The 24776-nt window shown below is 35.2% G+C and overlaps 1 protein-coding gene across 1 annotated transcript in view; it reads right to left on the bottom strand.

The window, feature by feature from the left end:
- Nucleotides 1-1898: 1898 nt before the first annotated feature.
- Nucleotides 1899-24776, bottom strand: part of GUCY1A2 (guanylate cyclase 1 soluble subunit alpha 2) — a 289208-nt gene continuing 266330 nt past the window's right edge. Inside the window, exon 8 of the mRNA XM_084781493.1 lies at nt 1899-13773. Within this exon, the coding sequence (XP_084637619.1) occupies nt 13566-13773 (208 nt within the window). The 3' untranslated portion in view covers nt 1899-13565. The remainder of the gene's footprint in view (nt 13774-24776) is intronic.

Here is a 24776-nt window from a genome sequence, read left to right as displayed (position 1 = left end):
CAGGTATCCATCAATCATTCGTCCATGTACAAACTCCCTTGTTCTGCAGAATACATTTACAATGACTACTGTATGTTGAAACAGTGTATACATTGTGCATAATTTAGGATAATTACAAGTAAAATAACCAAACAAGTAAAAAGTCATGCTACATAAAAACAAAGGATATAGGGTGAATATTTAAAATATTATAAATACTTCCAATGTTTACAGGTATTATTCTTAAAATTGTTGTGAAAAGAGACATATTTGATCATTTTAATCAGATTTTTTTTCTTGAAACTTGTACTAAGGGATAAAAGAAACATTTTAAAATATAATTTGAGTCACCAAATGAAACTTTAAGAAGTTAATGGTACAGGTTTAACAGACGCATTCATTAAAAATAAAAAATGGAAAATAGCTTGGCATTTCAAAATGTATGTAATTTAACCATGCCCTACATGTATAATAGTATATATACCCAGTATTATTTGATGATATTATAGTTTAAGTTTGTGATAAGTAGATTTTTTGAAAAGAAATGATCACAAAGTATATTCTGTTAGTAAAATAGCATATTATATATATATATATATATATATATATATATATATATATATATATATATATATATAATATTATTTACAACAAGCCAAGCCAAAATTTAGATGCATGAGATTGCAACAAACAAATGGAACAAATACTAAAGTAGCTCAGGTGTCTGTTTAAGTAAACACTACCTCATGCAGAGGACACTAATGAAAGCCTAGCACATCACAACTATATCTTTATGTTAGCATGGGGAGCCTAGTCACTACTATGCAGTGCTGCATGTTTGATGTGTTGATATTATACACTCAGATGAGCAAGACAAGCTTGATATTTAAAGTACTGTTTGGGAAATGGGACCCTTTGGTTTTATAAAATGGCAACTCACAGTTAAACAGTCTGAATTCAGGTAGGTTAATTGTAGAATGAGGAATGATTCTCTTTCTTTTCTAAATGAAACAAATTGATCATTTAACATAAAATAACTGAAATGAGCCACCAGGCAGACAGGGGTGGGGAGGGTTGTCAGGAACTCCAAATATCAAGGCTTGCACAGACTGATACACCAAGCACAGTGCAAACAGAGGACGTGGACCCCCTGTTTGGGTATAGTCAATGTACAGCTCATTCACCACAAAGGAAAGAGGGGTGGGTGTGAGGGTGGGGGACTGCCACTGACAAGACCTCTGCTACCCAAGATTTGAACACTCCCCCTTGGGGAAGAGTTCCTGTGGAAACACAGGGAGCAGAATGTAGACTTTCCAGGTGAGACCTGATGGGCTGCGGCCTGAAAGTGGGGGATGAAGACCTCACATGTCTGAGATATAGGGGAGGGAAACAGATTGGAGGGGTGGGTAGGGTAGGAACAGGAAATCAGGAGCAAGGGGATTACAATCCAGATGTAATGTGAATAAATTATATATACATAAAGCAATATTTCACTTCCTACCAAACTTCCTTAATTTTCTCACATCATGATGAGCTGTGACAGCAGGACTAGATTTCCTAATAAAGTAACTGTCTGTGTCTGCAGTCCATAGCTTGTAGATTTTGTACACTGGACCTTAGAAATTGATTTTGAGTACACAGAAAAAACACAGGGAGACAAAAGAGGACTTTGGATCAAAACTTAATTTCTCATTTGCATTATCTGTATTTCTCTCATTTAAAAATCACTTTGAAATTATACACTAAACAAATAAAAATGGTAAAGATATTAACAGTTTAATATTTATTTTAAATGAATTTATTAATTTATTCATCTAAGTCTTAATATTGGCTATACTTTACAGACAAAAGCATGCTTAATAAGGAAAATAGTTGACAAACACAGTAAATAGCAACATCAGTCTCAATTTAGATGGTGATTATTCATTTATTTCACAAGTTCAGAGTGGAGAATGGGATAAATAAAATATGATGAATAAAGATGTTACTGTTTGGAGTTGTTAATTTCTTTTTAAAATATGTATACTTTGTCTTTTCTATGTGATCTGAATTTAAGATTTCTGGTGTATAGCAAGGAATATAATCAGAAATAGGAAACCAAATGTAAAAGATTGCATCTGGGAGGGTTGTTTCCAGGTTGCCTATTTGCCTAGCATGCACAGGCCCCATGTCCCATGCTCAGGACCAGAGATACAGTGTTTAATTTAAAAAATATATCTTTCTAAAGAGGAAAATTTAATACTCCTATCCTACTAGAGTATACAAAGTAATTCTAAGGAAGTGTGAACATAATATTAACACAGTGACATAAAAGTATAATGGAAAAATGTCTAGGTATATTTCCTAAAATTTCTTTTTTGCCTTCCTGTTTAGAACACTTAAGATATATAAACCAAATACTTTGCTAGATATTGTCTAATTTTCCAGGAAAAATAAGTGGCCTTGGATTAACATTTATAAATGATTGCTCCCTTGTTATGACAATGTAAAATGTCACAATTGGTCTTTTTGTACATCAGACCATGGTAATTCATCAATTCTAGTGAGACAGTCAAAACTGTGGTTAAAAACAGTTATGTGAAAATGCACCAAAATCTCAAAGATGGAGCTAAGAAACATGGAGAATGCCACATATTGCTTCTTCGGCAGGTTGACATCAATTCTATGTTGAGTGCTTTCAGACACTCCAGGATCTAAACACTGCAGCATGACTCCCTGATTCATGGAGCAGTAGCCAAGAAATTTGCCCATGTATCCATTACTTCCAATGAGCTGGTGAATTCTAGCTGCATTTAATTGCCCTACCATTCTGAAAGCAGATTTCAGAAATAGCAAGTTTTCTATTCCAATTGTTAACAGTGTGATTCTCTAGTCTAATGAAAAAATTAAGATTTAGCTATAAGAGAATTTTTTTTTAAATGAAGACTTGGAGCAGCCAAAGGCAGGAACTTTAAAATGTTGATTCTGATACTTCACAGAAGACAGAAAAGATATTTCTATTAGACTCATGTTTCTCTTGTATGACAAAGCCTTTAATAACGAAGGCCCAAAGTAACAGTCACTTCTCTTCCCAAATGATCTCTTCTAGGTTCTAACCTCTTCCTCCTTACCTCACAAATGTACAGTGTTCAGTCGTGTGAATATAAAAAGGAGAAGGCTTAAATCAAAGAGTAAAATACTATTGTGATGCACTTTATAAGAGCTACAAAGAAGCAGAAATAGAAAAGTCAGAATAAAGGAATCAGGAAAGGAAGGGAAGGCAGTACAGGACTTAAAAAGGACAGGGGAGTATAGGAGTTAAAAAGGCCAACACACTTAAAGACCTGATTAGTTTGCCCTACATAGTATCTATGTATAAAATCCATTCATTAGAATTTTGAGACACTTATCCAGAAATGGTGTCAGGTCTATCATATTTGAGCTGCAACTGCAGCTGATACAGATAACTACTCATTAGCACAAAGATTATACTACAGCTTGATTTGTCATGTAGTGAATACTGATAGAAGACAGAGTACTAAATTATTCAAACAGAAACAAATTCTGCTCTGTTGGACATACATCATGAAGAATATTTTTGTCATTGTTCCTTTAAATCATCATTATGATTAGCAATTTTTAAAATTCAATTTTTAATTTTTGAAATTTTGACACTGAATATTATGGTATTATGTCATCTCAGATTGTTGAATATAAATACAATGATTTTTTAAATTTTTTAAATGAAATATCCATATTAATATCTTCAACTTTCTCTTGTGTTAACATGATGGATAACAAACATAATTTCAATGTAAGAAAATAATGGCTACTCTTTGTCCTCCCTATGGTGGGAGCATGTCTTGCTTACACTTTCCTTTCCACCAGTTGAATCCTCCTAAATATTTCATATATGCTCATAAATTTTGGAAACTTTTGTGGCCAGATAGTAATTTGTTTTTCATAGACAAAAAAAAGTGTTTTAAGGATCAAAAGAAAAAGCAAGGGACAACCATTATTTCAGGTCACAGAATTACATAACAAATTATGGGGCTGAATTTTACAAGTGCCTGGTGATACATTTGAAACTAATTAAAGTGATATGCCTGATAATTGTAGAGGCTATCCACTCATCATTATTCTTACACAGCAGAAAAAAATTCAAGAATTTTCCTGAAGTTCCCACTGAATTGATTTGGATGATTCTACAGTTCTATACATTATCCAGGCTACTGTAGCAAGAGATAAAGAGCTACCATTAGAAATGTTTTGATCTTTTTGTCATTATCTTCTGCCATTTACTGCATAAACCATTTTGATTGCATATCCACTTCCAAAACAAGGTTAGATTTTGGTTTCAATGTGGAAATCTAATTTTGGATGATTTCTCATTACTTCTAATGCTTCAATATTTTGCTTAGTTCTCTGGCATATTTAACTTAAAATGCTTAGGGTGGATTGAGGGGCTTTTAAGAGGTTGTATTCAAATATGTAGGTCAAATCTCAGAACAAAGAGATATTTCTTTCGTAGCCTTGAAAATCAGTGACACAGAACAAATCTGAATGTTTCCTGGACAGTTGAGAAAGGAAAATAACTCTCAGAGCTCACTTTCTTTGAATACAGAAAGACAGAGATTCTTGTTAGCCAGAGTTGATATGCTATACACTGTTGTTCAAATGACTTGAATGTAGGTGAGAGATGTATTCTATTTCATGGTACTTTTTTTTTCTGACAAGTCTAAGGTGCCTTAATTTATGGCTTAATGTGAATGAGCCTGAAGACACTACTTTTGACTTTTATTATCAACCTCTGAAATAGTTTAATATTTTTAGCACAAAATGTTGTACAATCAGAGAAATATGGTTCAATACCACAACTTGTAAATACATCTTATTTATAAAAACTCTATAACATTTTTCTGTAACATAGAAAACATGAAAGAATAAAAATCATTGAAATGTGTTAATTAATGATTAAGTGTTGTCACCAGAAGATAAAATCTGAGGGACTAAGCCACATAACTTGTCATCACTAAAGCTTTTTATATATTTTAGGATTTTTTAAAACCCTAGCAACTCTGAAGTTTATATACAAATGAACTGACTGAGCATACAAAATATTTTTCCTAAATTATTTCTATGACTGATGATTCTCCTGAAAAATTGGAGATTTCTGTCCTAAATGAATAATGCATGAATTAACCAGTTACAAGTAAGTGAGAAATCTCTGAGTAATAATGCCAGGATAACCAGATCCTTTCAGTATAGACAGCAGAGAGAACACTGTCATTTCTCCCCCTGAACATTGTCAAGAGCTCTGGAGTTCTGTTATCTCTAGGTCTCTGGAGCATCCAAGTTTTGCTTTCAGATGCTGAGCACTATCATTGCTAATAGCCAGAGTGTAAGTTGAGGAAGTATGAAGTATACAATGTGGAATATCCTCAAAAATGATGGCATGGGATTTATGACATTAAGCATTTTTCAGAATTTATGATTGAAGTTCCCAATAAGAAAAACATGTCATTCCTATGTAAGGGATCAGGGGTGGGGGTGCAAAGTGCAAAATAATATTTTTAGTGAATGTAGGCTCAGCCAAACATGTTTGGAGAGAGAGAAAAGAAAAATCTTTCAGTGTTATGTTCCCTGCACACTGACTATCTGTCCTGTGTTAATTGAAATAGGCTTTTCTGTGATGTAAGGCATAGCCAGTGTTTGGTCCTCTCTGTTTTGTAGACCCAGATGTTCCTACACTCCCATTTACCTTCATCAGTATAACCAAGACTTATTCTATCTTCCACCTTCAGAGAGTTGCTATTTATAGCTCTGTGAGCTTCTAATACCAGTTTCACTAAGACTCAGAGTTGCTACAACACTGACACTATTTTATCAGATGGCTGGAAATGGCTAGCTTGGTTTTTTTTCTCCAAAACAAAACAAAACAGACAAAGAACCACAAAAGTAACACACTAAATGATTTTCATCAAATCGAAATGTGTCTAGTAGGGAAACTGCCATTTCTTCAAGACCCTTTGAACAGTCTCTATTCCTTTAGAAATCTCTTTGCTCCTTTCTATTCAGGATCTTATCTGTTCAAAGATCTCATCAAACCAAGACCCATGGATGTTTTTAGCAAAGTTAACTTTCTCAATCAGCTCTTCCAACTTACACTCTACTTTCATGTATTCATGACTTTGTCTTGTATTAAACTACATAGATAAAACAATTTAGTAGTTTTACATGCAGTACATAAATATCTTTGAATAAATAGAAATTGCAGTAATAACAATAGTTTTAAGTTATAAACCAGGCATAGTCTGATGGAAATGCACTAGCTATCTGTTTGCAAATTAGTAGCTTTTGATTTATATACTGTTTGTTCAATTTTTAAAAACCTGATTCACCTCTTGCTGCAAAAATTCAAAACCACCTATATTATTGCTTGAGGAAACCATGTTTCTATTTCTCCAAAGGCTTGGTAAAATATACAGAAATGTATTATATATGGCATCATAATCATAGCATAAATTATTGCTTGAAAGATTGTCATAAAGTATTGCTAAGAAGTTGCTTTGAGGCAAGTATAAAATCCAATTTTTGATATACATAGTGAAATGAAGCTTTAAGTATTAACTTGGTGTCTTTTTTATAAAGACACAAGATTTATAGATCACAGAAGTCTGAATTAAGGCTGTCATTTCAATACTTATTGTGTCTTAAACTCATTCTTTGTACTTCAGTGGTGAGGGCCAGCAAAATCAATGTATTGTAGAGTTTTGGCAGTAACTCAGAAAGTATCTCGTATACCTAATAGCCCTGTAGTGAACAATATTCATCCCTCATGCTTATCAGTGTTTGAAGAGTCATGTTTTGGAAACAGAGTAAGCACTTGAAACCAAAGGTAAAATTAAAATTTATGGCAGAAATGATAGCAAGAAGAACAGAGTGCTTAAAAATTCAGAATAACTATAAATAAAGTAGTATATTGCTATTGCAATCAACTTGTATTAATTTCTAATCATTGAGATTATATGCAAGTTCTTCAAAAATCTGCAAATCTGGCTGTATACAGTGTTACATAGAGTGACTTTCTAAACTGGATCCTTGGGTCTTATTTTTATGATGTGCTGAATTAAAGTATCTTAAGGAAATGCCCAGTAATTGACATTCCTAAAACTTTCTAAGTAATTCTTATGGAACATGCACACACACACACACACACACACACACACACACACACACGCATGTACTATTTGCTTCATTATAAAGAATTTGACAGTATATGGTCAGTTGTAATTTTTCCTATCCTATAAATCTATAAATGACTTCTTTTTTCTTTTTTCTTTTTTTATATTGTTTTGTTTTTGTTTTATTGTTGCTGCTGTTTGTTTTTCAAGACAGGATTTCTCAGTGTAACCTTGGCTTCCTGGACTCACTTTGTTGACAAGGCTGGACTTGAACTCACAGAGATCTGCCTGCCTCTGCCTCCCAAGTGCTGGGATTAAAGACATGCACTACCACTGCCATGTCTTTTTTTTTCAATGAAAGAAAGAGAGAATGAAAAGGAAACAAAGGTGGCAAGACACTAGTAATTAATTTCCATTATTTGAATCAAGTTGGGGGAAGAGATTTTGCACACTATATCAATAGACCCTGACAAAATGATGACAATTTATATAGAATATAAACAGCTTTTCTTCATTCACCACCATAAGGATTCTGACATGACCCACTAGCTAAGGCATTTAACTTTTTTAAAAAATAAACTTTGTTCCTTCACGTTGACACAACTTATGTGTGTATTAAAATGACTATAAGTTAGGCATACTCATATAAGACAAGTGCATAAAAAGAACAAATTTGTTCTGTAAGGCAAAGGACACTGTCAACAAAACAAAACAACAGCCTACAGACTGGAAAATAAACTTCTCCAAACCTACATCCAAAAAAGGACTAATATCCAAAATACATAAAGAACTCAAGAAATTAAACACCACCAAACCAATTAATCCAATTAAAATGGGGTACAGAGCTAAACAGAGAAGTCTGAAAAGAGGAATATTGAATGGCTGAGAAAAATGTAAAGAAATGATCAACATCCTTAGTCGTCAAGGAAATGTAAATCAAATGACTCTGAGATTACATCTTACACCTATCAAGAATGGCTAGAGCAAAAAGTCAACTGATAGCACATGCTGGATAGGATGTGGAGAACGGGGAACACTACTCCATTGTGGGTGGGAGTGTAATCTGATACAACCACTTTGGAAATCAATCTGGTGTTTTATCAGAGAATTGGAAATTGTGCTACCTCAAGACCCAGCTGCAGCTGTTTCCTTAATTACCAGTATCTAGGAACAACATAGATGTCCATCAACAGAAGAATGGATAAAGAAACACTGGTAGATTTACACAATGGAATACTATTCAGCCATCAAATCCAATGCAATCTTTCAGGCAAATGGAGGGAACTAGAAAGGATCATCCAGAGAGGGGTAATCCAGACGCAGGCCCAGAGAGACACACATGGTATATGCTCACTTTATAAGTTTATAATATTATAGTGGACCAACAAACATGTCCTCTGAGAGACTCCACCCAGTGGGGGATCAGGGCAGATACTTGGACTTGCAGATTGACACTAGGCTTTTTGTATGGAAGAGTCAGAGCAGTGGTAAGGGTTGTCATGAATTCTACAAGGAGACTATCAAGACTGAAGGATCTGGACCCAGTGGGGTGGGGCATAGACAGACTGATACACCAACCAAGGACAGTGTAAGCAGAGATCCCTGACCCCTGTTTGGGTGTAGCCAATGGAGAGCTCATTCTTGACATATGGAAGGGGATAAGCAAAGGACTGCCTCTGAGAAGATCTCTGATGCTCAGGATTTCATCACTGTCCCTTAGCAGAAAGGCATTGTGGCAACAAAGAGAAGGGGGATGAAGACTGTCTGGATGAGACCTCATTGGCTGTGGTCAGAAGGTGGGGGAGGAGGACCCCACCTGTCAGAAGTCTAGTTGAGAGGAATTGATTGTAGGATGGGAACAGGAAGATAAAAGTGATGGGATTACAATATGAATGTAATGTAAATTAATTATAATAAAAAGAAGAGAAAAAAGAATTTGGACTATCACTTTATACACAGTCTCTAAAATAACTTTAAGTCTCCAATATAATAACAGAAAGAACCAAACTAAGATATAATGATGATTCAAAAATTTGAATCATTAGGTTTTGTCTGACGAAAAGTCATATGTGTAAAATTAATTCCAAAGGAATAGTTAAGGAGTTGCATCAAGTGTATTTTGAAGAAAGAGAAGTAAGTGTAGACACAGTACTGGCTCCACACACTAAACATAATTAGGTAATGTCAGTAAGGTCTAATACTATGTGGGATATCTAACCTGAATGAAGCATTAGCAACTCTTCCTGTGTCTAAGTCTGGTTGACAGGTAAAGAGGAAATGATATTTGATGGATGCTGGGCTTGAGGGGTTGAGATAGTATCTGGTGAGCACACAGAAGAAGAAAGGGTGAGGAAGATATAACCAGTGCCTTGCTCAAAGAACATGAAAATACAGAAAATTATGTCACTGTTTTCTTTCTATCCTATACATGTACAACACTCATTTCAACCAGTCATAGACCCAAGCACCTGTCGATGATGATGGTCATAATCTCCAAGTCCCTCTTAACACCACACAACTGTAGACCCACTTTTTCAGTCATCAGTAACACTGATCTATCCAGAATGCAGTTTGAAGGTTGTATAAATTCTTCGTGATTTTGCCCTTTGCTTCTGTTTACTTTTGCTTTATAGGTAGAACTCTGGGAAAATTTGAAAGTTTAAGAACATTGGAACAGTTGAGAACTAGACTGTTTTAACTCCTTCTTGTTTTGTTTTGCTTTCTTTGAAGAGGAACAAACTTTAATAATTTATAAACATCTATTTCTATCCTGATGTTACAGTCATTACACAAGAGGAAAAATTTTGAGACTATAAGAACTAAATTGTGCTGGATCCACTGACCAATTCTCCAGTTGCATGTATCAGTATCTGTGTCAGAAACATTGGTTAAAGATCACTGGAGTCCATATATAATATGGCATTGAAAGGGAAACACCAACTAGTTTAAAATACAATAGAAGAAATGCATACAGAGGTAGATTTTAGAAAGTCGGGTCACAGATAAACTTCACTACATGATACAGCTGAAAAGCTGATCTATGTTTCTGAGACAACTTAATCTTTCATTGTGGATAATGTTGCTATTTATTAAAATCCATGAGACAGCCTTTATACAAGAATATTTGAATAAATATATAAAGATTATAACTATGCTTGATTATTTTTTGTAGGTAACAATATTCTCCTCATCAAATGAAGATTCTGCAAGTAATAAATGATGGTAATAATGCTTAGTTGCAAAGCTTCTTTAATACTTAACTATATGACCCAAGTCTCAAACATGGAACCATGTTACCTTTGATATCTTTCATTGTACAGTAAGCTAAACATTTTATAACAATTTGCAATCACTGTGCTTCTATACACATTATTCTAAATTCCTTTCAACCTGAAACACTAAAGATATTCCTTTCCTAAGAGTTGTAAGTGTATGAAAGTAATAGAGAGAGATTAGTCAATATAACAAAAATCCTTTTTTTGTATTTGCAGTTAAGATTCCTAAGGTAGAATGTATGAACTCTATTGTATAGGAGAAATGAAAGCATAAATTCCTTACCTTCTCCCATAGGTGACTGCAGACAGAACAAAAAACTTTTTTAACTATGCCTCACAAGCACATTTAACAACAATATAACTTTGTAGTCATTTGAAACAGTCTGAAAAACTCATAAAAGGTTAGACTCCTTTCTCATCCTCTCTTCAGAAATAGAGTATAGTGTTTGAGGAATAGAGTTTACTGTAAGTGATATTTAATAGGTTTCTGCAGTGTTATTTAAAGTGATATTTCTGACAAGAATGGCTAATGGTTATTTCTGAAAATAATGGCTATTTTTCTATGTAAAATCATGTAAACATATATAGAGTTTGTGATGCATTTGAACACTGAGAATAAATGAACAAATTTTCCCTTGAGCTCTATAACAAATCACTGAATGATAGAGTGGATTTCAGATAATAGGTTTAAAAAGATAACACTTGTGTTTGTACAGTTTGCATATGTTTTCTTAAATACAGAGAGAATAACTGTGTGTTAAGACAGTTGCTCAGAAAAAATCTTTCAAAAATATAGAAATAGATTGAATGGTTCCTGGGAAATATTTTTTAGCCTTATGGCTTATTGAGTGTTGAATGATTGAATGTATCACGTTAAACACAGTTACTGTACCTAATTGACATAAATGACCTTAGTGAGCATGGCTATCTTCCCTTGTTCCTTAACATAACAGTAAAGAGACCATTAGCTTTCTTCATGCATTTTTCATATGGTTATTTTTTAAATATGATCATGACTACTTTTTGTTTTCATCTACACTTCCTACAAATTCGTCCATGCCTGACTACTGTGAAGGAAGTAAGCTAATACCCAAGTCTCTTAAAGACATTTATTTATAATTATTCTCCTAAGTATATACTAGCCTTGGCTATAAAGACTCCTTGACATACCCTGGGCTTCTACCAACATGATTTTAAAAAATTAGAGAACTAAGTCAGGGAAAAGGGGGGAGGGACTGGTAACAGCTTAGAACTTGGAGAACATACGTCTTTCCTTCTCCACATGAAGATTGTTGAACGAACCATTGTACCAGGGTAAGAATACAGATCAAATTAGAAAGTGTACATATTTATAATAAGCAATTTGTTTAATATAACTGTTTCCAGGTCACATACTTAGAGAATGTAGAAACATTGAATAACCCTCACATATGATATTCAGAATTAGTTAAAAGCATATTAAGTCCAGTAAACACAGCTACTAGTGAGAAAAATGGTCCACTCTAGTATTTCAAAACAGCAAAATCTTCCAGGTCATTAAACTCGTTAGAAGTTTAGGCTTTATATCTGACCCCAAATATGAAAATTCTAGCTACACTGTTCACTCTTAATTTCAAGTTAGCCTGTAATATTTTTTTTTCATGCAGTGTTTGTTATTGGTAACAGACATTCAGTTTAGAAGAGCATGCTATGGAAACCTATCTGTTTACATATGGTGCTTACTGGGTTTGGAGTTCAGGCTTGTTCCAGTATTCATGAGGTGATTCACTGCTTAAAAAAAAATCTTGTTAATGAAACTGAAGAAGAATATAGTTCTATAATCTCAAAGCCATGAAATACAGGGTTTTCCTTTGTTTTGTGGTTAGGAAATAAGCAACATTCTTGGCAAATTTTCTGACAGGCCTTTTTCAGTAACGCTCGTATCAGGAATTTCCTTCTGAGAGTAGCAGTCAGTTCTTTGAAGGCATTGGTCAGACACAGGAAGGACAATGAAAAATATATCAATTTTTGAGACAATATTGGTTAAGTAGCCATGTAATATTGCAAAAACCATCTACATTGATAAGCTCCAACTTGAGAGGGCCCAGTTTTGCAAAGTACTTTGTTTTAAGTGGTACGTTTGAAGATCACAAAAAGGTCTTTCCTGAATCTTAGTTAAAGGTTTGTTTTCTACTAGAAAATTCCATTTCCTCTGGATCCAAGCTACATTCAGTAAACCTAAAAGATATGTTTACTAAGCAGACAAATACTTTCTCAACAGCTGATATCCTTAGTTATACATATTTTCAGTTCAAGCACTAATCTTTCTAAAGGAGTGAAACAGTATTAGATTAGTAGGTTAGTATCACATAATATACCAACAAAGCAACAGCACATTCTAAATATCTAATCATGTTGTGTGAAATGCAATTATCTCAAAGAAGATTCTCTCTCTCTCTCTCTCTCTCTCTCTCTCTCTCTCTCTCTCTCTCTGTGTGTGTGTGTGTGTGTGTGTGTGTGTGTGTGTGTGTATGTACTGTCCCTAAAATATTTTGCTGAGTTACAGTTCTTCTTGCCTTGATATTTAAAAATACTACCATGATGTATGTATGAAATTTCTATTCAGGAAAAAAATTAGAGAGTATTCCTTACCCTCTAAATCACTAAATGTAGGGATATATATATATATATATATATATATATATATATATATATATGTGTGTGTGTGTGTGTGTGTGTGTGTGTGTGTGTGTGTGTGTGTGTGTGTGAATATATATATTATATATTCAAAACTGGCTTTCGAAAGTGGTACAAATATATAGGGAAAGATACCTGCATGGGTATAAAAAATGAAAACACAGGCTCTATTGATTGATTATGTTTCAAAGAGGGTCTGTACTTAAAAATAAAATATATATGACCAGAAATACTCATATGAATGGATCCATCTTATTTTCCCCTCTCATATCCAGTTAAAAAAACTGATAGCAATCATTCACTGTTTGGAGTAGCATTGCCCCACTCTAACATAAAAACTCTACTATATGTTCTTACAGAGCATTGGAAGAGAAGCAATCTCTTCCCTCCTCAAGACCCATGTTCAGGACTTGTGTTTTATTTTGTTTTGTTTTGTTTTGTTTTTTGAGAAGTCTTTCATCAACATCAGGTCTCAGAGGCTTGTCTCCCGGAGGAACATTGTGCCAATATTGTAGGAAACCTTTTTTATTCTCGAAGAAGACAGAGATGGCTTTGGCAGCTTTGGACCAGTCCTTAACTCCAGAAAATAGCAGACCCCAGGGATTTCCTTTGGAAAGTTGTCTGGAAGGTCTTCACGGGAACGAGGAATAAATGTGAAACTGTCCTCTCGTTTTAGTAATCTAAGAAAAAATTAAAAATAATGTGAATAAAACAGCAGGGGAAATAAGACTACATGAACTGTTCAGCTATACTCAAGAAGCTACCCTCTATACTCAAGGTATATGACACTATGTTTTTTAATACATGTGGCTGTCATGACTCCAAATATTAGGAAGTGCTATGATGTGGAGCAGATTACTTCACATTACAACAATAGTATAAAGGCCTTATTAAGGTATTTTAAATACTTCTTCCAAGTCTAATTTTTCTAAGTAGCTATCCTTGAAAAGTATATGTTCAAATTTGATTTTTCCTAAATAAAAGCCTAAGGGAAATTCAAAACATGACACTTCATTTCAAATGTGCAGGACCTAGTTTGTCTGTTTTGAAAACCTGCCTAAATTATAAATTTCTCTTTTTATATTTTATAGACTCACAATAAGTATTGAGTATGTGTTTTGTGAGTCTGACATATAAACAAGTATTTAGCTTTCTAAAATGAATAACTGCACAGCTGTCCCTGATATTTGCTAATATATTTCCTAACAAGACATAGGTTCCAATCAAATACAGTCAAATATCTTGGTTCACGTTTTCCTGTCACATTCAGAGTCTGATTTTGCGAATAGGAACATTTGAGGAGATTTATTCTCTAAACTTTTTGAATTCCACAAAAACTTGTTTTTGATATCTATATCTGAAAACACCATGCAGAACTACAATTTCATGGAACAATTTTTTAGAAATTGGGTGCCTCCACACACACACTCTTGTGACTACAGTCTAAGCACTTTACAGTTTTGACAGTAAAAATAAAAAAGGAAAAATAAGAAAGAAAGTAAATCCCCATCCTAAATAAACAAAAATACAATGCTTGAAACAGAATATTTGTTGTAAGAAAGGGTGAGATAAAAAGTAATGAAAGAAATCCAAGAAGAAAAGAGAAAATGGAAAAGCATGAAGGATTTAGTAGATGAGAGGTTAATTTTAGTGAAGAATTTCATGGAGTGAATACGGAGGATGCATCTGAAGGTCAGAAACAAGGTTGTGCACTGGACAAATCAGTTTCAGGTCATTTGATGGGCAGCATTCAGAGTATGTTTGGAAAAGAGAGTGAAGGCTAAGGCCGTACATTAGAACACATTTTTGAAATTATAAAGAGTTTAGATTTTATTTGAAAGATATTTTGGAGGTAAAGTCATTATCATTTTTATAAAAAGTACACATCTTCATAAATCAGGTTAGTGTTAACTGTAGCTCCATGAAATCATGTAGGAGATGGGAAGGAAAATGAATCATTTTCAACTGCTCCAACCAGGAAAATTATTATCTGAAAATGACAGTTGACTGACTAATAATTATTACATTGCGAGAAGCCTATGCTTACTGTCATAGTACATAGGTGTAGAATTTTTCTTGTGAAAGAATAAAAGAGCACTTTGATTACTAATTAAAATATAATGCAATGATTCTATTCATTTGGGGCATGAGGATCATTTTACGAATTCTAAACTCTAATAAATACCAGTAATTATACAAATATCTCCAATATGTAGATTTTTGAAATGTTTAAATGAAACCAGAAAAATATTTTATTTCAATAACTAGAAAACTCTGTGCAACACACAAGGCTGGAAGATAATGACAGTTCCTAAGAGCCCTCCAAAGAAGTAATCAATCATGTCTCCTATCATCCCACGTGATTCAAAGACCTCAAAATAAAACCAGAGACAGTAAATCAGTTAGAAAAAAATGTGGAAAACCCTGGAACACAATGGCACAAGAGACAACTTCCTGAGCAGAACACCCACACCCCAGGCCTCAAGGTCAACAATTAATAAATGGGACCTCATGAGGCTGAGAAGCTTCTGTAAAGCAGGAGACACTGTCAACAGGACAAAGCAGAAGCCTACAGATTGGGAAAAGATCTTTACCAACCCTACATTGGACAAAGGTCTAATATCCAAAATATATAAAGAACTCAAGGAATTAAACATCACCAAACCAAATAACCTAATTAAGAAATGGGGCTCAGAACTAAACAGAGAATTCTCAAGAGAGGAATATCGAATGGCTGAGAAACACTTAAAGAAATGCTCAACCTCCTTAGTCATCAGGGAAATGCAAATCAAAACAACTCTGAGATTCCATCTTACATGCATCAGAATGAGTAAGATCAAAAACTCAAGTGATAACACATGCTGGCGAGGATATGAAGAGAGAGGAATACTCCTTCATTGCTGGTTGGAATGCAAACTGGTAAAACCACTTTGCAAATCTATCTTGTGCTTTCTCATAAAACTGGGAATAGTGTTTCCTCAAGACCTAGCTATTCCACTCCTTGGAATATACCCAGAAAATGTCCCATCACACAACAGGGACATATGCTCAACCATGTTCATAGCAGCCTTATTCATAATAGACAGATCATGGAAACAGCCTAAGTGTCCCTCAGTAGAAGAATGGATAAAGAAACTGTGGTACATTTACACCATGGAATATTGTTCAGCTATTAAAAACAAGGAATTTCCAAAATTTGTGGACAAATAGATTGAAATAGAAATGATATAATGAGTGAGTTAACCCAGAAGCAGAAAGAGTCAAATGGTATATACTCACTTATCTAGACACTAGCCCAAGGGGCATGTCCCATGAAAGTATTCACTTACTAGGAAAGTGGGTGAGAGGGGAGGACATCTTATTGGGACTTTAGGTGAGAGAAGCATGGGAGAATGGGGAAATGGAAGGATCCAGAGGGCCCTAGAAACCTACAAGAAGAACATTATGATGGACAGATCTGGGCCCAGGGGTAATGCTCAAACTATGGCACCAGCCAAGGACAATATGTGCAGTAAACATCAAACCCCAACCCAGATCTAACCAATGGACAAGACATTCTTCACAGTTGAGTAGAGAGTGGGGATTGACTTTCACACAAACTCTGGTGCCTCATATTTGACCAGGTCCCCTAGATAGGGAGGCCTGGTGGCACTCAGAGGAAGGATAGCAGGCTACTAAGAAGAGACTTGATACCCTATGAGCATATACAGGGGGAGGAGGTCCCCCTCAGTCACAGTCATAAGGGAAGGGAGTAAGGGGAAAATGGGAGGGAGGGAGAAATGGGAGGATACAAGGGATGTTTTGCTGAAAAAATACAGATGAGAGGGAGTGTGATGTTCAGAAAGGCTATGAGTAGAGCCCCACAGACAGTGATAAGATGCTTCTGGATTGCTACACCATGCATCACTTCACTAGCTTTTACTGGACTCCACACAGAAACAGTTGAAAGAGTTTCTCATGGAATTCCAACTGATTCTAGATGTATCCCGATTCTTGCTGATTCTGCAGAACATTGCTGTTTCTTCTCGATCATGGTGCCACTACCACTGCTGATGCTTGCTGCTTGGTATTTGCCATTTGCTATTAGACAGGACTGCTGGACAAAGAGGAGAATCGTCCCGGGGAGCTACTTCTAAATGAGTCTACAACCTGCTTTTCCTATTAACCTTTTTTCCTTACAAGGTTAAATACTTGTTTATGTGTCAGACACACAAAACACATACTCAACACGTGTTGAGAAATGTTTAAGAACCCCAAATAAAATAGATTTTGAATAATTTAAGCCTACAGAGGTGAACACTAAGGATTAAACTGAGAGCCCTACACATGTTAAACAATTATTGTTATTGTTTTTGAATTTGTTGTTGAATTATATGAAGACTTGAATTTTGTGAAATTGAATCTTACTAGTTAATCTAGTGTAAATTTGACTTTTCATCCTCTTACCTCTTCCTTTAAACTGGCTTGATAACCAGCTATCCAGCAGCACCGTGCCTAGCCAGAGCTAAGGGGCATGCGTGACTTAAAGCCAAAGCAGGAGGAAGTAGAAAGAGTATAATGGCCTTTCTGATGACTAGAAAGATTATGGGTAGTGATCTTTCATAATATTTAATTGAAATACATCTGCTTCATTTTACCTTCTACTTAATCAGTTTGATTAGATATTCAGTTCTTGTATAAAAATATTCCCTTCAATATTTAACTGTTCAAAAGTCCAGTGATAGTCTGTTTATTAATGTAGTAAAGATGAGCTTTCTCCTAGATTCTTCCATATTCATTTTCTGATTTTTTAAATTAATTTATTCTTGTTACATCTCAATGGTTATCCCATCCCTTATATCCTCCCATTCTTCTCTCCCTCCCATTTTCCCCTTATTCCCCTCCCATATGACTGTTCCTGAAGGGGATTACCTCCCCCTGTATATGCTCATAGGGTATCAAGTCCCTTCTTGGTACCCTGCTGTCCTTCTTCTGAGTGCCACCAGGTCTCCCCCTCCAGTGGACATGGTCAAATGTGAGGCACCAGAGTATGTGAGAAAGTAATATCCCACTCTACTCAACTGTGGAGAATGTTCTGACCATTGGCTAGATCTGGGTAGGGGCAGGGTCCCTGCCCAGGGTCATATTAAAGAACAGACCCTCCATGTCACTCTCTATCTCTATCTCTGTATCTCTCTGCTTCCCTACTTCTATCTCCTCTCCAGCTCTCCTCTCTCTCTGGGGTACCCGTTTCCCCTCTTTCCTTTTTACCCTATGCTCATCTAATAAACTCTGTAAAACATAATATCTGCCTGGTACCTTGTATTCTATCATATGCCTTAAACTTCAATTTTTATATATAACAGTGAGATTTCACATAACATTTTATTTTCTAGGGGACAATTCTTACATGAGTATTTTTTATTATGCTGTAAATTTACTACCTTAAACTTAATATTAATAATATTTATCATTTTTTTCTTTCTTTGAGACAACATTTCTCTGTAGTCCTGGCTGACCTGGAATTTGCTTTGTAGACCAGGCAGGTCCCAAACTCAGAGATCTACCTGTTTATACCTCCTGAAATATGGGATTAAAAGCATGTACCACCACTGCTCTGCTCTTTTTTTCTTTAAATATTTGATTAACTGTTATCATAATAACTTTATTTTTTCTGAAAGATAATTTTTTCATATGATATGTTCTAATCATGTGTTCCCTCTGTCATATATTCTCATCCACTTGACTCCATGACTTCTTACTCTCCTACCAATACATGTCCAAGTCAGTTTCCATTCATTTTTTTTAAAAATTATTTATTTATTCACTTTAGATCCTCTGCTGGTCCTACGCTCCCTCTTCTTCCCCAACCCCTATCCCCTATTACTCAAAAAATGAGAGCACTTTACCCACACACCCTAGCTCATCAAGTTGTTTCAGGACTGACCATGTTCTCTTTGCCTGTTGTCTGGTGAGGAAACCCTGACAGCAAGGTGTGATCAAGGAGAAGAGCCCATGTCAGAGACAGCCCCTGCTCCCCTTACTAGGGCACCAACATGAAGCCTGAACTACCCGTCAGCTACATCTGTGTAGAAGGCCTGGGTCCAGTCAATGCATGGTCCCTTGTTGGTGCTTCAGCCTCTGCAAGCCCCTCTGGTTAGTTGGCTCTGTTTGTCTTCTTATGAAGCTCCTGTCACTTCAGGTCCTTCAATCTCTCCCTTACATTTTTACAAGATTCCCTATATTTTGCCCAATGTTAGGCTGTGAGTCTCAGCATCTGTGTTGAAGCAATTATTGATGGAGCTTCTCAGAGGACAATCCTTTTAGGCTCTTGTCTGTGAGTACAGAAGAATATAATTAATGGTGTCAGAGGCTGGTTCTCTTCCATGAGATACGTCTCAGGTTGGACCAGGCATTAGGTAGCCTCAATAGCAATCCTCAATCTCTGCTCTATCTTTACCCTTGCACATCTTGTAGGCAGGGTAAATTTTGGGTTAAAGCTTTTGTGGGTGGGTTGGTGTTCTTCTCCCTCGAGACCTGTCTAGTTAGAGGATATTTTCTTCAGTCTCTATGACCCCTGCTAACCTAACGGGAGTCTTAGTTAGCATAACCCCATATCCTCCCAAAAGCCTATTTTGTCTTAGTTGCCCAGCTTGTCCCATAAATGCCCCCTCTCATGGTTTTTCTTCTCTCTGAAGACCTTCTGCCCTCCTGTCCCTGCTCTCCTAGGTCTGGCCTGCACCCTCCTTTCTCTCTATGTTCTGTCTCCTACCTTGGCTCTTTCTTATTAATTATCCTTTTTGCGTCTGTGAATTGTATTGCTATCCTGCGCTGTATGACTAAAATCACAATGGAATACTACTTAGCTATTTAAAACAAGGAAATCATGTAATTTGCAGGCACATTGGTGGAACTAGACAATGTCATCCTGAGTGAGGTAACTCAGACCCAGAAAAAAACACATGGTACATACTCAGCTCTCATTATTTACCGAGAATCTATCACCAATTCCCATCCATTAACAAAAGGAAATTATTTTTCTCCAATAGACTCTCTACAAAGACATGAACCACACTTAAAGTAGATCCCATCCTCAGCAGTAGATGGCCAATATAAAATGAACTTAGTGATATTTTTGTAGTCATTTACCTCATATCACCTTGTGGTTGTCATATTGGTCTTTGGCTTGCATATTATGGTTTTTGTATTTTTATAGGTTTTATTTTTTTTGTGTGGGTATGTGCTTCTCATACCTCCACAATTTTTGTTAATTAGTTTTTGTAGTGGTGATTATTTCTTTCTAGTTTGTGTTGGTCCCTTGCTTTAATTTCAAATGCATTGAAAAATTATGTATTTATTTTCATCATTTGCAATCTTCTTTCTACTACTTAAATGTGATTTGTTAATGAACCAGCCACAGGGAGCACAGATAGGAGCCAAGTCCAAGACAGTCCTTGGATATGCTAAAGAACTAACCCTAGAGTGGCACTGATATTAATGAAGCAGCCCTAAACTGAGACCCCACTAGCTCAAAGGTACAATCCAGTGAAATGACACAAAAATTGAAACTTTGGAATTGGCATCTAGGATCACACTGCTGCACTCTCAAGCTTCTCCTAATACTCTTCACCAAGAGAACTGACATTGGCCTATGTGTGTGATCCTAGTCTTGGTAACCAACAACCTTCCAGCAACATTACTGAGCCTACACATGCCTGTTTCTCAAGGACCTACTGGATGCTACCAGTGCTACTCTCCAGGCCTGCCACAGCTGAAGGCACTTTTGGTGGGCTGCACCTGTTGGCAAAATATTCACAAGGGAAAACATACCCCAATGGAACTCTGCAGCAGTGTTTACTACATTGTTTACTGCTAGGAAGGATGTATTTTAAGTTTTATATTAACATGGGATAATAAGAAATGTTTGTGTGAATAAAGCCAAGCATATTTGCAAGACAAATCACAAATGCCTAATGCCTCACAGGATTGCAGCTTTCTGCAACAATGTACACTTTTATTATAGTTTTAATGCTTTTTCTCTGAAAGATTATACTCCAGGAAAGAATAAAGATAGACCCAGGTGTTCTTTTTGCTGTTTTATGTTACAAACTTTTGTTCCACTTATTTACCTGGGTTTCTTTTCCCTAAAGAATAGATTTGAAGTCATTATAATGACATTAAGCACTATTCAGAGACTGAAGATTAAACAAACTCCCTTATAGGCAGATAGATAAGGAGAAGATGAGGCCCCGTAATAAAGCTGTTGAATTTCCAAGATGGCTGGCTTCTTCTTCATTGTACTAATTTGTGACAAAAGCTTGGCAGCTTAAAACAAAGGCTTTATATGATTCTTTTTTCCTCCACCACCAGTCGTATCCCTGCTGATAGACTGGCTCAGAACATTCAAGGCCTGCTCAGGACATGAAACACAAGAGTTCTAGGACAATTAATCATCCTATTTTTCTTCAACCTGACCAGTCCTAAATGAGGGAAGGAAAACTTTTTGAAGCCTTTAAAATCCCCAGCCCTCAAGAATAAACTGGATTCTGCCTTTCAAGTTCCTGTTTTCTGCATGAATGCATTTCCTTACTCCCAACAGGCATCTCTCTTCAACTGCTGATTCCATTTGGGTTGATTGAAGTTTCTCTGCCTTGTTGCCCTCAGGGATTTTCACTGCCTTTTAATCTTTAACTGCAATAGAAAACAAACTCAATCTAGACTTATAGTCTTTAACACCATGTCTTAGAATGTTGTGGAAAATGATAGTTTTTAAAATGGAACAATTAAAACAGAGAGGGCATCTTGCCTTTTTGTAAGTGTCTGAAGACTGCAATTTTCCTACTTAATTTTTTTCTTTCTACCTGAATAGAAGAGAGGAAACTGCACTTTGTGTTTTCATTTTGTACTTTGCTATTTGAAGACTCTGTGCAATTTAAAGATAAGCCCAAATAAACTATAAGCATGAAATAAAGGATAAGAAGAAATACTTATTGATTAAAAATAGTAACTAGCATTTGCTTAATTGTTTGTGGAATGTTACAAAGTTGTCCATTTGTAAGTTTTAAATCTCAGGTTAATGAGTAAGCAAAAGCAAAAAGACAATAAAAAACAAAAAAAAGATACTCTTAGGTATCCAACCAAAACTATGAAGGAGGGCACTTAAGGCATTTCTGTGACACCACCTAATTCCCTTCTGTAGCAGTTAAGTTGTGAGGTAATGACATCTGATTCCAGAGTCCGGTCTGTGTACCTAGTGTGTAGAGCACACAACCACAATTCCATATTAACGGCAGGACTAATGCCTCTCATGTTAGGTTGGGGATGTGGAATACCTAAGGATGATTAATCCACTGCTTTCTTGGGATGCTGGCAATTTTAAATTTTGACAGTTCATTATCTTCGTCTGTAGCAAATCCAAAGAGATTTAAAATGTAAAATACTTACTTCAAAGTTTTTCATACCAACAGATAGAAATTTAAAGAAGCTGGAAAAAATGAAGCATTGGACATGATAGCTATAATTAGCCTTGGTTAAAGAAAATGACTATAATTTTTCATTCCTATAATAAAATATCTGCCTTTAAACAATTCTATCATTATACTAAGCTTTCTTTCAAAAGGACAATGATATGAATAAAATGAACAAAATACAAACTTTTCATTTTTTAGCATCCCCTCCTTTCTCTTTTTCACTTTCTGGATCAGAACTGATGTAAAGAATCTCCTATATTCCCAAACCAAGCCAAAATAGAGCTTTAAAAAGCAAAAAACTAAAGAAAATAAAGAAATAAATTATCCTGAGGAAATATGTGGAGGGAGAAAGAAAACCAATAACAATAAAAACAAAAGACAAAGCCCATATAGAGTTAAATCTACTTTCTTTCTTTTGAGACAAGGTTTCTCTGTGTAGCCTTGGCAGCTCTGGTTTCACCTTGTAGACCAGGCTGTCCTTGTACTCACAGAGATCCACCTGCTGTTGCTTTCCTGAGTGCTGGAATTACAGGTGTGCACTACCATGTCTGGCTAAATCTATTTCTTTTATTTGCTGTTTTGAAAAATCCTCCCTGAAAATTCTCCTAATATGATGCTTCTAAGAAATAGTTTTAAAGAAAAATGGTACAGTACAAAGTCTAGAATATAATATGAGATGTCACAAGCTGTGAAATTGCATTTTTGGTGCTTTCCAGAGTCTTTCAGCACCCACACAGTTTAGAAATTAGCAAATCAACCAATTGTGTTTTTTAAGTCACTCACTGCTCTCAATTAAAAAAGAGATATTTCATGTTAACTTATTTCAGAAGATATTTGTACTTCTAACATCAGTGAAACTTGATGCTAGTGGAACACACTAACTAAAATAAAAGGTTCTACATAAGCAATAGGACCAAACATATTGGCATTATAGATACAGATGGTAAGAATTCTCAAGGTCTCTAAGAAAAGTAACTTCGTCCAATATCATAAGAACTGACATCACAGTGGCTCCCCTTATCATGGGTGACAATACACCAGTCTTCTTAATTTTAACCAAAAATATTGAGTTAAAGCAAATTGACTTAGATAGTTCACAAACCATTACATAACTATGACCCTTCATAACTCTCATGAGAAAAGGTTCAACTTAGAATGATTTCAATTTTTTGAGGTTAAAGATGAGCTCTCCAAAAATACTATATTTCATTAAATAGTAAAATATATATTTGTTCAATATGGACCATAGCTACTGGTACTTTTTGGAGGTCAACTTAATATTAAATAATACAACTAATTCAATATAGTATTACATAAAAATGTGAAACTTATTTTAAGAGATAGTTTGCAGGAATGAGAGGAGAAATATGAAAGGATATACAGATATGATTTCATGTTAAAACAAATAACTTTAAAAGAAAATAATTTCTAGCACATTATTATTGATACAGAATTAAGGCTATATTTTGGTTACAGCATACTATGAATGAATACTTTTAGGTATTGTACTTATGTAATTCTTTAAAAGGAAATGTGAAGTGCTATTCCTTTTGAAAACTGCTATTGCAAACTGTTTAGGATAATTAAGACATGCAAAATAACAATCAATCAAACATTGTTTTGTTAGCAACCGTTTTAATTAATCACTGATGTTTTCTAAGTTAATGAGTCTGTATATACATAGAAACAAGTAATTCAGATATACTAGCAATGTATAGATGTTTTTTTAAAAAAAAAACTCAGAGATCTACAGAATATGGCATTTAAAGACATTTTATTAACTTGAGAATTCTTTTAGTAATGAGACAAGTCAACTCCTGACAGTATCCCCTTTCAACATCAAAAAGATGATGAGCATCAATTCTCTTTAGGAGATGGCTTCATATGTGGCAAGTAGACACTGGGCAAGACTTGCCCTTATTTCTACTGCAGATACAATACTGGACAAACTGGATGCACTAAAGTCAACTGCCAAGATTTGCCCTGACAATGTAGGCAAGTCCTTCATCTTACTTGTCTCACAGAAAAGTCTGTCAGATATTCTGAGCTGGAAGGGCAAAGACGATATTCCAATATTATAGATATATCTTGAGTGACTGTCCAGGTGGCCAGCAGATCTGTTATTTATATAATTTCAGAGGCTGCTTACTCTGTATTTCTGTTTACTCAGATAATTTTATCTTCCTCATGTCTCTGATTGGATTGAATACAATTAAGCTTAAGTTGGTTAGGAT

The sequence above is a fragment of the Acomys minous genome (genome assembly GCF_964271855.1).
Source record: "Acomys minous genome assembly, chromosome: 5".
NCBI lineage: Eukaryota > Metazoa > Chordata > Mammalia > Rodentia > Muridae > Acomys > Acomys minous.
Note: the sequence above shows the minus strand (reverse complement) of the source record. Positions and strands in the feature narration are given on the sequence as shown.